Source organism: Salvelinus namaycush, chromosome 25 (genome assembly GCF_016432855.1).
Source record: "Salvelinus namaycush isolate Seneca chromosome 25, SaNama_1.0, whole genome shotgun sequence".
Classification (NCBI taxonomy): domain Eukaryota; kingdom Metazoa; phylum Chordata; class Actinopteri; order Salmoniformes; family Salmonidae; genus Salvelinus; species Salvelinus namaycush.
This window is the reverse complement of record NC_052331.1, coordinates 13,951,041-13,966,706: the sequence shown is the minus strand read 5'-3', so window position 1 is coordinate 13,966,706 and position 15,666 is coordinate 13,951,041. Positions and strand designations below refer to the sequence as shown.

Sequence of the window (15,666 nt, the reverse complement as noted above, 5' to 3'; positions counted from 1 at the left end):
TGGGAAATGGATTGCACCGACTTGTATGAATGTAGTGTCTATTTATTTAATTTGACTATGATTTGGAATTATCCATTTCTCCATCCTTTATTATTGATATTTATTTACTTTTAAAAATTGTTTTATTCATTTCAATTTCGGTTTGGTATGAAGATTATGAACTTATTCCATAATCGCTTTTATATAATTTACGGATTGACAAATATGACTTCTGTATATCTTGTATTGTATTTTATTTACAATGGTACTCTATAGAAAGTATATTATATACATATATGAAATATATATAAAAATAATGCCTTTATTGTCCATCCTATATTTTGTGGGAACTGCAATGTTTGGCTCATTCTGTTGATCTTATTTGGGAGTGAAACCTGTGACTTGATTTGTATGGTGTCTGTATAGAAACAAAAATAATCAGAATAAAAAAATAAAATGTTGAAAATTATAAACCAGAGTTGGTTTACTTGAACTCAGACTCTACCTCTCTCCATTGGTGATTGATTGGGCATCCCTTCATCCTGTTCTGAGTGAGACCATAACAGTCTTGTCTGTTGGTTATGAGTGACATTTCCTGTATTTCACCTGTTAGTCCGTGCTTTGGGGATATTCTGTGTACAAGTACTGTGTTTGTCAGAAAATGGGGTAATACTGTATTTTCACTGCTTTTTCCCTCCACACTCTGTAATTTGAAATGTAATGTGTTTGCAGCAGATGTTGGTGAAATGTGCTGCTGCACCTGTTCACTGATGTGTTCCACTGTTGTTTGTAATGACCATGTTCAACTGCAGCTGTACTTCTAACCCTAACACTGTGAATGCCTTGAAATGTATTTTCCCTCCTGGTGTTCCAATAGGAATTTCAGAGGAATTTGAAAGGAAACGCTATATTGAACTCCTATATGATAACTTTCTTCATAATAACCTTCTTTTCCCCCCCTACCTGCCTTTTCTCCTTTTTATTGCGTTTCAACTTGACTTGTCAATGTATCTATGCAAAACGGCCCAGCTGGGCCTAAAAACTTGATTTGGACTGACCTAGAAAGGCCCAATGTGGACCTAAGAGAGGGGTGTTCCTCTATGATCTGGAAGGGTCCACTGTGGGCCTAACAGAGGGATGGATCTCCCATGGGTTTACAGGACTGAGTCATGACTCAATGTGTGGTCGTCTTTTGGTCTACTACCTATTATGTGTTGGGATGTTTCTTCAGTGTCTGGTCTGGTCTGTTCTGGTCTGGTCTTTTTTTATTACTGCACGCATGTCAATGTTACCGCTGTATGTTACGCTGGTCTGCTTGTTTGTTTATTTTCAAAGCTTTTGTTGTTGTTGAGAATTTTGTTTTGCGATGTTGAATTCGCCGCCCAACCGCTCTCCACACACACGCACACACACACACACAGACACAGACACACACACACACGTCCCACACACCCCAACCTCCAAACATTCTTACCTTTGACCCACATGCTCATCTTGATACATGCACCTTACTCAACTCCCATCTCCCCATCTTCCCCCCCTCCATGTTTTTTCCAGTGACCGACTGACTCTCTTGTTTCCTTGCAGTCACGGAAAGCCAACAGTGAACAGGCAAAGACCACTGACAGTAAAACAGATAGCATAGGCAGTGGAAGGGCCATACCCATCAAACAGGTGAGTGTCTCTCTACTCCTACACTAGTCATAGATTGTGTCTGAAATCACACTCTATTCCCTATATAGTGCACTACTTTTGCTCAAGGCCCTGGTCGAAAGTAGCGCACTTTATTGATTAGGGTGCCACATTCTGATCACCAATGGTATTCAGGTAAGTATAGCACATTCACTGTGTAAGTAGCACATTTCTCCCCTTTAGTGCATACACTCCCCTCTGTATGTATTTGGACAGTGATGCAAATGTTTTTATTTGGCTATATACTGCTGTATTTTGGATTTAAGATGAAATGTTTCATATGAGACAACAATATAGAATGTCACCTTTTATTTGAGGGTATTTTCATACATATCTGATTTAGCCTATATAAAGTGCTTTCATTTCTAAATCCACTCCCCCGATTTGAAGAAGTCATAAGTATTTGGACAAATTATTAAAGTAGTCAAAAGTTTTGTATTCGGTCCCATATTCCTAGCACACAATTACTACATCAAGCTTGTGACTCTACAAACTTGTTGGATGCATTTGCAGTTTGTTTTGGTTCTGTTTTGGGTTCTCTTTCAAATACTAGTTTTGATGTCTCACTCTGGGATTCGCTGAATAGGTGGATCACTATGGAAGAAACAATCACACAACGTCTGTCGGAGACAGACAGATCGAGTGGCGAATGAGGTGAGCCCCTCCTTCTTTATAAGGCGCCCCTCGCCCCATCCTCTAGTTACTCTCGTTCTCTTCATTGCAAAGATCACTATGCTTTCTAAACTCTCCTCAGCACGACTTGATCACTTCCTGCTTAACTGTTCTCAGGCAAACCGCGAGGTTAACGCTGCTCAACGTAGTGCCCCCGTTCTCGTCCTTCATGTTGAGTACTGACCAAAAGGAATTGTTTTGCTTCGAGTAGAATTAGCTTTTCGCAATTTTCTACTTGCTCTAAGTCTCCAGTTGTAGCTAGCGTCACACGGCTTTTTCCACGAATTAGGGCCAAAGGAAGGGTAACAGTGGCTTGACCGCAACCCAGTCAGACTCTGGTTCAATGAATTATGGCCACTGCTAATCTGCCTCAGGCAGGCACTTGAACCCCTCGCTCTTGCGTTTGCGACTCGATGATGCTGGAAAACCAGCTTATTTCTCTCGTTTTGTGCATTTAACATTCACTCGTTTTGTTGGCTAAACTGACCAGTTACACCTCGATGTGCTATGGTCAAAAGAGAATCTATTCTATAACGCTATTCAAATGGTTTTCTTCGCCATATGCGGCGCTAGCCAACAAGGGGAACACTTGCTAGCGGCTAAGCGTCGACTAGCACACACAACCCGGTTAGCAAGGGCTTGTAGTAAGCATTTCACTGAAAGGTCTACACCTGTTGTATTCGGTGCATGTGACAAATACAATTTAAGTTGATTTGAATTGAATACTTTACTCCCAGCGTTATCATGGGCCCCCGTATGCCATGGGAAACAAACATGCTTATGCAGCTCTCAAACGAGTCATGCGAGTGTTGCAAGGTTTTACTGAGTACCGGCCTTTGCTAGCTTTAGCTACGCTACTAGCCCTCACAGCGAATGCTAGCTAGCTAACAACCACCTGCCGATAGCTAGATTAGCTCTATTTAGTTTGCCTAGCATTAAGCTGCTTGGTGCCTACTAACTGAACCAGTCCCAACCTGCGGTGATCCAGTCTACGAGACAGCGTAAAACAGGCTAGCTAACACGGCAAGGCCATCCCCTCTCGGGCTAAAGGTTATGGTCTACGCTTTTCCTCCTCTATGCCTGGTACTAGTCAGAGCGAGGGAACCAGGCTTATCCCTCATCTTAATAGCCCCTCAATGGCCAGGGAGGCTCTGCTTAGCAGAGATCACTCTCCTTATTTACGACCAGCCCTGGAAACTACCGTTAAGCAGGGATCTTCTGACCTAAGAGAAGAGAGATTTTCCACCCGAAACCCTGGCCCTATGGGCCTGGCCCGTAAGACGATGGATCTGAATGTGATGTGACAAGCTTGCCACTCAGTCAATTGAGACTATCCAGAGTGCCAGAGCCACTTCTACATGCTCACTGTATGTTAACAAGTGGTGCGGTTTTGAGAAGTGGTGTGACCTAAGGCAGATCATTCCTTTACCAATGCTGTTTTATGAAGGAGGGTCGTCGCTTACAGTCTCCAAGCCTTTAGCCCCGTCTTGAGACCTGTCTATTGTGCTTCAGGCTATTTCGCAGCAGCCTTTAGAGGCGCAGGAAAGCATTTAGATTAAATATCTCCTTCAAAACTGCTTTACTTGATTGCCCTGACATCTGCAAAGCGAGTGAGTGAGATGCACACACTGTCAGTCCACGAATTGTGCCAACAGTTTGCCCCAGGGTTTTCCAAGGTGACTTTTCTACCTAACCCCACCTTTATGACTAAGGTCGGCAATACTTATAATTGCCTCATCAAGAGCTTTTGGCTTTCCACCCGCCGCCCTTCTCTTCTACATAGGAGGAGCGTCTCCACCGTTTGTGTCCAGTTCGCGCTTTGCACATTTACTTGGATAGAACGAGAGCATTACGAAAGAGCGATCAATTCTTTGTGTCCTGGGCACCTCCCTGCAAGGGTAGGCTCCTCTCTCATCAACGACTATCCCATTGGATAGTGGAGGCTATTATACTGGGTTATAATCGCAAGGGTTTACAGCCCCTAGAGGGCCTGAGGGGTCATTCCATCAGAGGTATCGCTATCTCTTGTGCGCTGTTCAAAGGCATTTCTGTACAAGAGATTTATGATGCGGCATGTTGGGTCACCCTGCATATATTTTTTTCCATTTTTCTTACTGAATTTCACTGCTCCTTCTTTGGCACATACAGTCCTCAGTGTCAGAGCCTCTTGAGGGGTGACTGTAGCGACTGCCTTGGCTTCGGAGAGTCTGTCTGCTATATGGGAGTTGGCTGTATCCCATAGTGAGACATTGAAACTAGTATTTGAAAGAGAACTCAAGGTTACTTGCGTAAGCCCGGTTCGCTGAGAATATGAGTGAGATGTCGCACCGCATTTCCCTGCTCGCAAGAGCACAAGGAAGAGAGACATGCTTGAGAATAACCAGATGGTGGGGCGAGTGCACATGGCTCCTTATAAAGAGGGAGGGGCTCAGCTCATTCGCCACTCGACATGTCTGACTCAGGCAGATGTGTGTGATTGGTTCTTCCATAGTGAGACATCTCACTCATATTCTCAGAGAACCGGCATTACGCAATTAACCTTGAGTGATGTTTTGACCAATAGGAACTGAATGGTGAATGATGACTGGAGTCATTTTCTTTGTAAATGACTATATTAGATGTTTCTGAACTCTTCTTCTAAATAATCCTGATAATGCCATGATTAAGAAAAATCATGAATGAATCATGAATAAGGATGAGTGAGAACGTTACAGAGGCTACAACAAAACATGCTAACTGTTACGGAGTCTAGTTGACAGGTAATCGACTAGCTGGACTCTTCCCCAGACTCCACGTATAGGGATTTGTACAATGCTTAACAAGGCTGTTGAACTTGACATTGGTGTCTCTTTATTCCCTTATCCAACCTAACATACAGAAACATGGTATCAGAAGTGGCTCGGAAAACACACGTTTGTTAATTTTGTAGCTAAGTACAGTATAGGCGCAGTTACGTTCCATATGCGAACACACGCCGTTTCCTACTCACAACACTGATCAACTCGTTGTTAGCTGGCTAGCTAGCATCACTACCTACCTCCATGACTGAAGGGAAAGACATCTCCTATTCCATTGCTATGGCAGCGAACATTCCGCCACCAAATCACATGGTTCTCACAGGGGACTGGAATACTAATTGGGACAACTTCAGGGATGAATTCGAGGACTATGCGCTGGCGACCGGTCTACATGAGAAACCCAACGAGGTACAAGCGGCAACTCTGAGGAGTTTAATGGGCAGCGAATGCAGGCATATCTACCGGCACAATCTCACCCTCACGGCACGACAACAGTGTGATGCAAAGGCTATATTGGATGCATTGGAGAATTACTTCAAACCCGCCAGAAACGTCATTTACGAGCGATTCGTTTTCGGAAGCTGCAAACAGGAAGAGGGTGAGTCAGTACACAACTTTGTAACCCGTTTGAGAGAGAAATCCGCCACTTGTGAATACGGGGGATTGAAAGATGAATTGATTCGTGACAAAATAGTACTGGGAATTGCAAATGAGAATACGCGCCGGCGTCTACTGAGAGAGAGAGGCTTAACATTAGTAACTGCCATCGAAATGTGCCGCACTGCTGAAGTCACTGACATGAGAATGAGAGCAATGGAAACGGAAACCCCACGCTCCGACGTTGATACTGTTCACGCTGTTGCTAGGCAGACATTCAGACAAAACCAATCGAGGCAGAGTAATTCACCACGAACGATGAACACAGAGAGCCCCGTAGCATGTAAATACTGTGGGAATACACACACACGTGGCAAAGAGCACTGCCCTGCCTACGGAAAACCATCCAGAGCTTGTGGAACTAATAATCACTTTGCAAAAGTGTGTCTCAAAAGCAAAAGAAGGGTGAGTGAGGGCAAGATTCACTGTGTTGATGATGTTACTCAATGTTCAGAGCTGAACAGTGAAAGGGACATTTACATGCATGAATCCATTGGGGCTGTACACTCAAGAGGGAAGAAATGGTTTGTGACACTACGATTACACAACAAGCAACAACAATGTCAACTGGATTCGGGTGCTACATGCAACGTAATGAGCTACAAAGACAAAATCAATCTGGCACCTGACACACATCTATTGCCCAGCGATACTAGACTAAAGCTGTACTCAGGACAACTAATGAGCTCTATGGGCACCTTTGAGACCGAATGTGTTATTCGGGGACGCAAACACAAGCTGGAGTTTGAGATTGTGAAAACCAGTCAAAATCCTCTCCTCTCAGGCTCCACATGCGAACGCCTGGGACTGATGCAGTTCACTGTACCAAATGACCTGCACATTGTGGATCATGTCCAGCATGGACCCCTGTCCAAAGAACAACTACTCAGCAGATATGACGATGTATTCAACATGCCCGTTGAATCAGTGCCTGGGGAGGTACACTTTGAAGTGGATGAGAGCATCACTCCAGTCCAGTGTGCTCCTCGCAATGTGCCCATTGCAATGAAAGTGGCTGTGAAGGCCCAGCTGGACAAGTATGAGGCCGATGGCCACATGACATCTGTGACTGAACCAACTGACTGGATTAGCAATATGGTCATAGTGAAAAAAACAGAGAAGCTGAGGGTCTGCATCGACCTAAAGCATCTGAACCAAGCACTGAAACGATCCCACTACATCATGCCGACACTAGAGGATGTCCTCTATAAGCTTCCCAAGGCCAGGATTTTCACCTTGGTGGATGCCCGAGATGCATTCCTTCAATGCAAGCTGGACGAAGAAAGCAGCTTCATGACTACCTTCTGGACCCCCTGGGGTCGGAAACGCTGGCTCAAGCTCCCGTTTGGTGTCTCAGTGGCGCCTGAGGTATACCAACGCAAGCAGCACGAGTTACTGGCTGGGCTCAAGGGCATTGAACCCATCGCCGATGATATCCTGATCGTAGGCTGTGGTGAAACAGACGAAGAAGCAGAACGCGACCACGATGTGAAGCTCCTGGCACTGATGGAGCGCTGCCGATCAGTTAAGCTTCGTCTTGGCCTGAAGAAGCTGCAGTTCAAGGTGAAAGACGTCCACTTCCATGGCCACATTCTCTCGGCAAAAGGCCTGAAGCCGGACCCAGACAAGGTCCAAGCGATCCTCGACATGCCAAACCCGTCTGATGCAAAAGGAGTACAGCGTCTCATCGGCTTTGCAAACTATCTTGCAAAGTTCATGCCACACCTATCAGCAGTCTGTGAGCCTCTGCGCCGGTTGCTGGACAAAGACACACCGTGGCACTGGCTACCCAAGCACGAGGCCGCAGTGCAGGAGATGAAATCTCTGGCTTCATCCATGCCAGTGTTGCGCTACTACGACGTCACGAAGCCTGTCACAATCCAGAGCGACTCTAGCCAAAGGGGACTTGGATGCTGCCTTATGCAGGAAGGCCAGCCCGTTGCGTTTGCCTCGAGAGCGCTCACCCCCACCGAACAAAACTATGCACAAATTGAGAAAGAGTGCCTCAGCATCGTCTTCTCCTGCCAGCGATTCCATCACTACTTATATGGTCGAGAGCTGGTCACCGCTGAAACTGACCACAAACCACTCATTTCCATATTCAGTAAACCTCTCCTCAATGCGCCCAAGAGGCTTCAAAGCATGCTCCTGACTCTGCAAAACTACAGCCTGAAGGTCATTTACAAGCCAGGACCAGAGATGTACATCAGCGACACACTGAGCAGGGCAACAGCACAATGTACAGGTCGAGGCACTGCCTATCAGCGGCAGGCCATCTGTTCGCTACAGCAGGAACAACAAGATGTTCAACAGATCAATCAGGCAGACTACTTAAACGTCACAGATCACCGCCTAGCCCAGATCAGGCAACATACTGACAAGGACGAACACCTACAGTCACTGAAGTCCATGGCTCTCGCAGGTTGGCCATATCTGAAAGAGGAGACACCTTTCACAGTGAGAGAATACTGGACCTTTCGAGATGAGATCAGTGTGCAAAATGGCATCTTGTTCAGAGGTCAGAAGGTCATTATTCCCAAATCACTACGTCCAGAGATGCTTACCCGCATACATTCCAGTCACGTTGGAGGTGACGCATGCTACCGCCAGGCTCGTGAAACATTATACTGGCCAAACATGCAAGCAGAAATTAAAAACTTTGTCAGCAACTGTACCACATGCAACGAGTACGCTCATGAACAGCAAAAGGAAACCATGATGTCACACGAACTGCCCACAAGGGCCTGGCAAATCATCAGCATGGACTTATTCAGCCACAGACAAAAGGACTATCTTCTCATCGTTGATCATTACTCTGACTTTTGGTAAATTGAACTGCTCCCTGACTTGTCTGCAGAGACGGTCATAAAGCGCTGCAAGGCGCAGTTTGCAAGGCAAGGTCAGCCTGACAAGGTAATCACGGACAATGGCCCACAATTCACTGCACAGTTCAAGCGTTTCGCCTCAGAATGGGAGTTTGACCACGTGACCTCCTCTCCAAGACACCCAAAAGCAAATGGCAAGGCAGAATCAGCTGTCAAGATTGCAAAAAACCTGTTAAGCAGGACCTTGCGCGACAGCAACGACCCATGGAAAGCGATCTTACAGTGGAGGAACGCACCCACCGAAAACATGGACAGCAGCCCAGCACAACGCCTTCTGTCCAGACGTCTGAAGACTACTATCCCCGTAGCTAACAAGCTACTTGAGCCCTGCGTCATGGTTGGCGTCACGGACAAACTGCGTCACAGAAAGCAGCTTGCTAAGTGCTTCTACGACCGGACTGCTCGAGACCTACCAGAGCTGGAGGTGGGTGAAACTATAAGGATGAAACCGCTGCCGGGAGACCACACAGGACTTTGGAGGCTGGGCACATGCCTACAGAGAGTTGCACCACGTTCTTACCTGGTGGATGTTGGTGGCTCCCTCTATCGTCGCAATCGGGTGGATCTGCGCGTAGCAGAGCAGACAAACCAGAACATGCCATACACTCACCTAGATGAGCTGGATCACAGTCCAGGCCTAAGGGTAAGGGGTGCAGAATTGAGACATGAGCCAACTGAAGGTGAGGCTTCTACCCCATCAAACTCTCCAGCTCGTGGCCCTAATCCTACACCTGTCAGAGCCAATACTTACTCACGGGTGGGTCGGCTGTGCAAGCCACCGGACAGGCTTACTCTGTAAGCAAGAGACTTAACTTGTTGTCTGTTAATTAAAAAAAAAAAAAAAAAAAAGATGACAACTAAAGTAAAAAGAAAATGTCATGCTTTTCAATTGTTATGACTTGACTGTTAAGAACTCAATGTTATGCCGTTATGTTTGCACTTTCTATTGAAAAGGATGATGTTACGGAGTCTAGTTGATAGGTAATCGACTAGCTGGACTCTTCCCCAGACTCCACGTATAGGGATTTGTACAATGCTTAACAAGGCTGTTGAACTTGACATTGGTGTCTGTCTTTATTCCCTTATCCAACCTAACATACAGAAACACTAACCTCTTACCATTACCAATAATGGGGGAGGTTGGCATTTTTCAGGGATATGATCTTTGTCCCTCTGTAACTTTCATCATTCACTATTCATTGATGATTATTCACAATCATGGTAGCATCCACGTTCACGTAGAAGTGTTCAAAAACGTCTTCTATTTTTACTTACAATAAAAGTGACAAAAATTACACAGTACATTATTCATAATTCACTTCCTATTGGGCAAAACACAACCAAAACAAGCTGTAAATGCATCCAACAAGTATTTTGAGTCACAAGCTTGATGTAGTCATTGTGTGCAAGGAATATGGGACCAAATACTAAACTTTTGACTACTTTAATACACTATGAGTGAATTGGTCCAAATACTTTTGACTTCTTCAAATGGGGCGGACTAGGAACCCAAAGTGCTTTCATTTATAAACGTTAGAGCAGATATGAATGAAAATTCCAATAGGAGTTAGAACATTTAATTGTAATTTAATAGGATCTCTATGGAAAATATCCCCCCAAAAAGTTGACATTCTGTACTGTTGCATATGCAACATTTGATCTCAAATTCAAAATGCTGGAGTATAGAGCCAAATTAGACATTTTTGCTTCACTGTCCAAACACATATGGAGGGGAGTGTATTTAAAAATGTATGTATATTTAAAAAAGTTTTGAGCATACTATTCCTGATCTGGCAAGTGTGTTTATGTCAGTGTTGAGGAAGTGTTTGCTTTGTGGGTGGGCTGAATCATACATCTTTACAACCACTAGATGGCGATGTGATACCACATTACAAATGAAAGAAACCATTAAAGATTGTAATCATTAGAATCCCATTGCAAGTAGTGCTGTCTGAACCCCGAGGGTTCTTATAATGAAAGGAAAAGGAACCTCAGAAGGAGAATTTCCCTGCAAAGTATCAAGACATACAGATCATAATCTTTAGATACTTACTTTCTGGATGTGTAGCTGTCAGGTTGGATGGGTTTGAAGATTTCGACTAACTATTAGCCTAGAGAATTTGTAATATATTATGCGATCATATTGCAGTACATAGGTGTCACATATTGACAAGGTATTCTTTTCAGCATTAGAGATTGTGGCTTGTAATTTCGTTGCAGGCAGTATTTGTTATATCCATCCGATGTATTTTATTTGACCTTCTAATGTTATTAGACAAATACTCACTTTGTTGTCTTTTAATTTCCCAAGAAAATGTAAGCTTCTAAATCACTTTATTTTCCTCGTCCCCAGAAATCAATTCCCGAAAACACTGAGTAATTATAATATTCCAATACAACACAAGCTTGTCCATGTAACCAAGCTCCAAATATAGTTTTAATAGTCTTTGAATATGCACTCCAGTCACCTTTTCACCTCATTGATCACCAGATTTACTTAAAGGCACATCTCAATGGATGTTTCAGGTATGACATGACACCAGGTGGTCGGGTGGGTTCCATTACTCCTCTATTGTCCTCACAAGTAAGGAGGGGGGCAGACGACATCAGACCAACGCCTTGAATTGCCAACTCTTGAAGTTTGCAGTTGTCTAAAAAACACAATTTTGCTCAAAACATATTTTTAACCTTAAGTGTGTACACATTACTTAATTACAGGAACGGGAGATACCTAGTCGGTTGTCCAACTGAATGTATTCAACTGAAATGTGTCTTCCGCATTTAACCCAACCCCTCTGAATCAGAGAGGTGCGGGGGTCTGCCTTAATCGACATCCACGTCTTCGGTGTCTGGGGAACAGTGGGTTAACTGCCTTGCTTAGGGGCAGATCGACAGATTTAGTTTTTGCCTTGTCAGCTCGGGGATTCGATCCAGCAACCTGGCCCAACGCTCTAACCACTAGGCTACCTGCCGCCACAGGAGCAATTAGGGTTAAGTGTCTTTCTCAAAGGTACATCGACTTTATACTTTGGATATTGTTTTTCAACAGGAAAACTTAAGAAATAGAGTCTTTAGTATACATTTTCCTTTCAAATTAAGCTAAATAGCCTGTATGAAGTACAGTGGAATCAAACATCACACTGAGTCGGCGTAATTTGTACTAAGAACCAGGATGAGGAGGGATTGACACATTGATTACTATTCTCTCCTGATTATATGAGGGCTTTCAGCAAGGGTCAGTATTCTAATCCTAGCATTATCCTTCTTAACCGGGAATTACGGGAACGGTCAAAGTATACACTTTGTTTTCAACATGGTAGGCTGTTCCCTGCTGTTCAGGACGCTGTCCACATTTCTGCACATTTAGAATGAATACAAGTATAAGATGACAGATGAAATGCATAGTAGAAATGGCCAAATAAATAAAATCAGCAACAAAACATTGCCAAACAAGCCAAATATAATGTATACAAACTTTTTATTGAGTCTCATTTGATTCCAATCAGAATGTAACTGTAATGACCAGTGCAATTCCCTCCATATCATTGACCAGGGTTAAGTCAGGTTTAAGGGGATTAGACCAGCAGGGCCAGGTGAGAGGGAGGTCAGTTGACAGAGATCTTAAAGACCCCCCCCCCCCTTACCAAACATACTTACTGTGAGCTCTGACATTCATTCTACCCATATGATGATGGCCTGAAGTAGGGCCTCTTCCCTTGGTGGATATCATAGCAACTTACAATAAGACGATAAGATAAGACCTTGCCCAGCTCTCGTCCCATGATCTATCCAGGAGTGGTGGGTGGGTGGGGGCTATTAAGAGTAGCTTATGGCCTGCCCTGGCCAGTCAATTGCACGATACGGAAAATCAAAGTGCCAATGTGAGCTTAATTACCCCTATTGCGCAAATTATACACTGCCCCCCACCCCACCTCCTCCCATCCCTCAATCCACTGACCCTGAGCCCCCTCGTATCTGTAAACATTTTAAATAAAGGCAACAACACACTCACTGCCGTGGAGCTGTCAACACTTTTTTTATTCTGGCCTTCGCTCTCTTCTCTCTATTTCCCCCTTTCCCAAGCCCCTCTTCTCTTCCTCCTTTTCTCCTCCGGCTGGCTGTCACAAAGGCCTGGGCTATCACTCAGCCACTGTGGCAGGATGCAGCTTTTTTTCCAGGAGCGTGACAATGGAAAGGGAAGACGCTATCTCCTCTGTGTAGATATGGCAATTATCTGGACACGGAGAGTGCGTCTGGCGATCGGCCGGTCTCCTTTGTCACAAAGCCTGAACATGGTGATCATGGTTGAGTGTGAGTCAGAGAGCACGGGAGGGAAGGAAGGAGAGACAGAAGGTGAAACGCAATTTTAATTAAAAAAAAAAAAAAGTATTCACGACATGCACCCATTGACTCTATTTCGGTCATGATAAAATAACACTATAGTTGCTGTAAGTGATCAAATCATTCTTCTAATATAAATGTGAATTTTAACTCAATTATTCTAATTGTTTTAAATGGAAGCTCAATTTGATAAAATATATTCGAGGATTAAAAAAAATATTCTGCTTTTGTTTCTGACAGTCAGATGAATTAAGAGGTTGTATAAAGTCCCTACATTGGACTACTTCTCAGTATTAGTATTGATCTTTTCAAACCAGTGATGAATTTATGTTGGTCCACTGGTTACATGTATAGATTTATGGCTGGCTCAATAAGGACAGGAGATGTATAACATTATTTGTGTGTAAAACATGCATTACACCGTCGCCAGAAGCCTTGTGACGGGACCATTTACTTCATGTGATCATAAAGCCATTACATTCTGTTTACAGTTCTTTTATTGACCAAATCATGGAGAAAAGAGTCTGTGCACGCTTTGATCAATTTTAGTCATTTCATATACCAAGCTTTTGGGTCACAAAGACCAAATCATGAACAGTATGTATGTGAAACACCAGGTTTCGCACATGAGAATACAAATACGTTTATAAAAGCCGTCTTTGAAATATCCCTAATAACAGCAGTATGTCATTGTTAAAATGGCAAAACAGGTATTGGGTAGTGGTTATCAAACTTCAAGAAAAGACCATCACACAAAGTGATGATCAGAGGCCTGCTAGGGCCCTCCAGTAGGGGGGTTATGGATGTGTTCAGCAGGGCATAGGGGTCCTCTCTCTGGGCATACAGAGGCTGTCCTGGGGCCCCAGCATGAGTAGGTCAGGGCCAGATCAAGGCAGGGGGAGCGGGGCCAGGATTAGGATGATTGTCTGCCCCCAGCCTGGTGCCTGGGTCAGCCAGGGTCAGCTCCTGATGTGTTAATTAGAATTATACAGCTCTGCAGGATGGCCCAGCCTAGGACAATATCGGAGGGTGAGGTTACCCTATTTAACACTGACACACACACACAGAGGAAAAAGACACACACACACACACACACAAACACACAGAGGAAAAACACACACACACACACACACACACAACCCTGGCTGTAAAAGCACAAACACTCCCCTGGTAATTCCCTAATTAAGCGTGCCCCTCCCCTGGTCCTCCCTGGTCCATACCCCCAGAGAACCCTCACAGCCCCACAGATCCCAGTGTTTGGCCAACTCCTGCAGAGGAACTGCCATTGTTTACCCTGGATTGTCCAAGCAGATAAGGCCAACCATCTGAGGAATTAAGAGGCTCCAGAAGATAATGGTGGTGGTGGAATAGAGGAGAGGTGCTAAATCAGGCCTTTGAAGAGGGGGAGATCACACACCCTAATCCCTCGATGGAGAGGTCCTCCAAAGTTCAACTGGTCAGGACATAGGGATGAATGCATACAGGGGCAAATTGGATTGTCTCTGCTCACTTTGACTGTAAGAGTGTAGTTTGCAGTAGGACAGGACCAATTATGGAGGTTCAAGTGACCGCTGTTGAGTTGCATTGACTATGAGGTTATAGTGACCAATGAGAATCATAAATTGGAAGGTTGAAAAAGGTTGTACTCGCATACTTACTCACATACATACAAGTAACCTGCTCCTGTAAAATTACCCCTCTGGTCAGATCTAAGGATAGAGCAAGTGTTCTCATTGTCATCCCAAGTTTGTTGCATATGTTTTAGTCCACTGTGTTTAGCTGGAGGAAGACATTTTCTGACCCTTTATTCTCCTCTCTCCTCCAGGGCATCCTTCTGAAGAGAAGTGGGAAGTCCCTGAACAAGGAGTGGAAGAAGAAATACGTCACACTTTGTGACAACGGCCTCCTCACCTACCACCCAAGTTTACATGTGAGTATCCCTACATTTGGTATAGTTCCGTTTGCAGTGGACCGTTTTAGCTATGTAGGGAATAGAGAAACGACAACATGCATGCTTGTCCCTCACAAAAAGTTGAAATGAACGATTTAACATAAATGTTATGTACACATATTGATACATTTATAAACAAGGTTTCCAGAGAGACAAAAAAGCTAGCAGAGATCTTTCAGCCTCTGATTATAAGAACTCCATCTTAGATGACTGCTATTACGATTTTAAGGTGGGGGAGGGGACAGAGAGGCAGAGGTGGTGGTCATCTCTACCCCCCCACACCTCTGTGGTGCCCGTGTAGCGGACATGAGTCGGGCATGGTTGCTCATGGTCACGTGATGAGGTCGCCCTGCCTGCGAACTTCAAAGCCAGCGTCTGCCCACGGAACAAGGGGTGTCTGCCCTCTTGGTCTAGTGGTCTAAGTCTAAGATGTTGGTTGCTCTCGTGGGAGACCCGGGTTCATATCCCGCGTGTTACACCCGGTCCTGGAGTTATGGTAATGGGAACATGCATGACGCTAGCTGCTACTGCTGGGGTCTGCTGTGTGCCTGCCGCGCCCGGGCCACCACGCTAGCTTGTATTTATAATGGCGCTCACCACTGTGCGTGGCGCTTGTTGGAGGCTGAGGGACCTGCCACATCCGTCTCTGTCAGAGTCCCGCTGGGCCACTAATACCTCTTAAACACTCCAC

The 15,666-nt window shown here is 44.7% G+C and overlaps 1 protein-coding gene across 1 annotated transcript in view; it reads left to right on the top strand.

Moving 5' to 3' along the window:
- LOC120020277 (arf-GAP with GTPase, ANK repeat and PH domain-containing protein 3-like) overlaps positions 1-15,666 on the top strand; it is a 241,098-nt gene that overhangs the window by 139,113 nt on the left and 86,319 nt on the right. The window contains exons 9-10 of the mRNA XM_038963827.1: positions 1,567-1,653; positions 14,850-14,954. Coding sequence (XP_038819755.1) covers positions 1,567-1,653; positions 14,850-14,954 — 192 coding nt within the window. The remainder of the gene's footprint in view (positions 1-1,566; positions 1,654-14,849; positions 14,955-15,666) is intronic.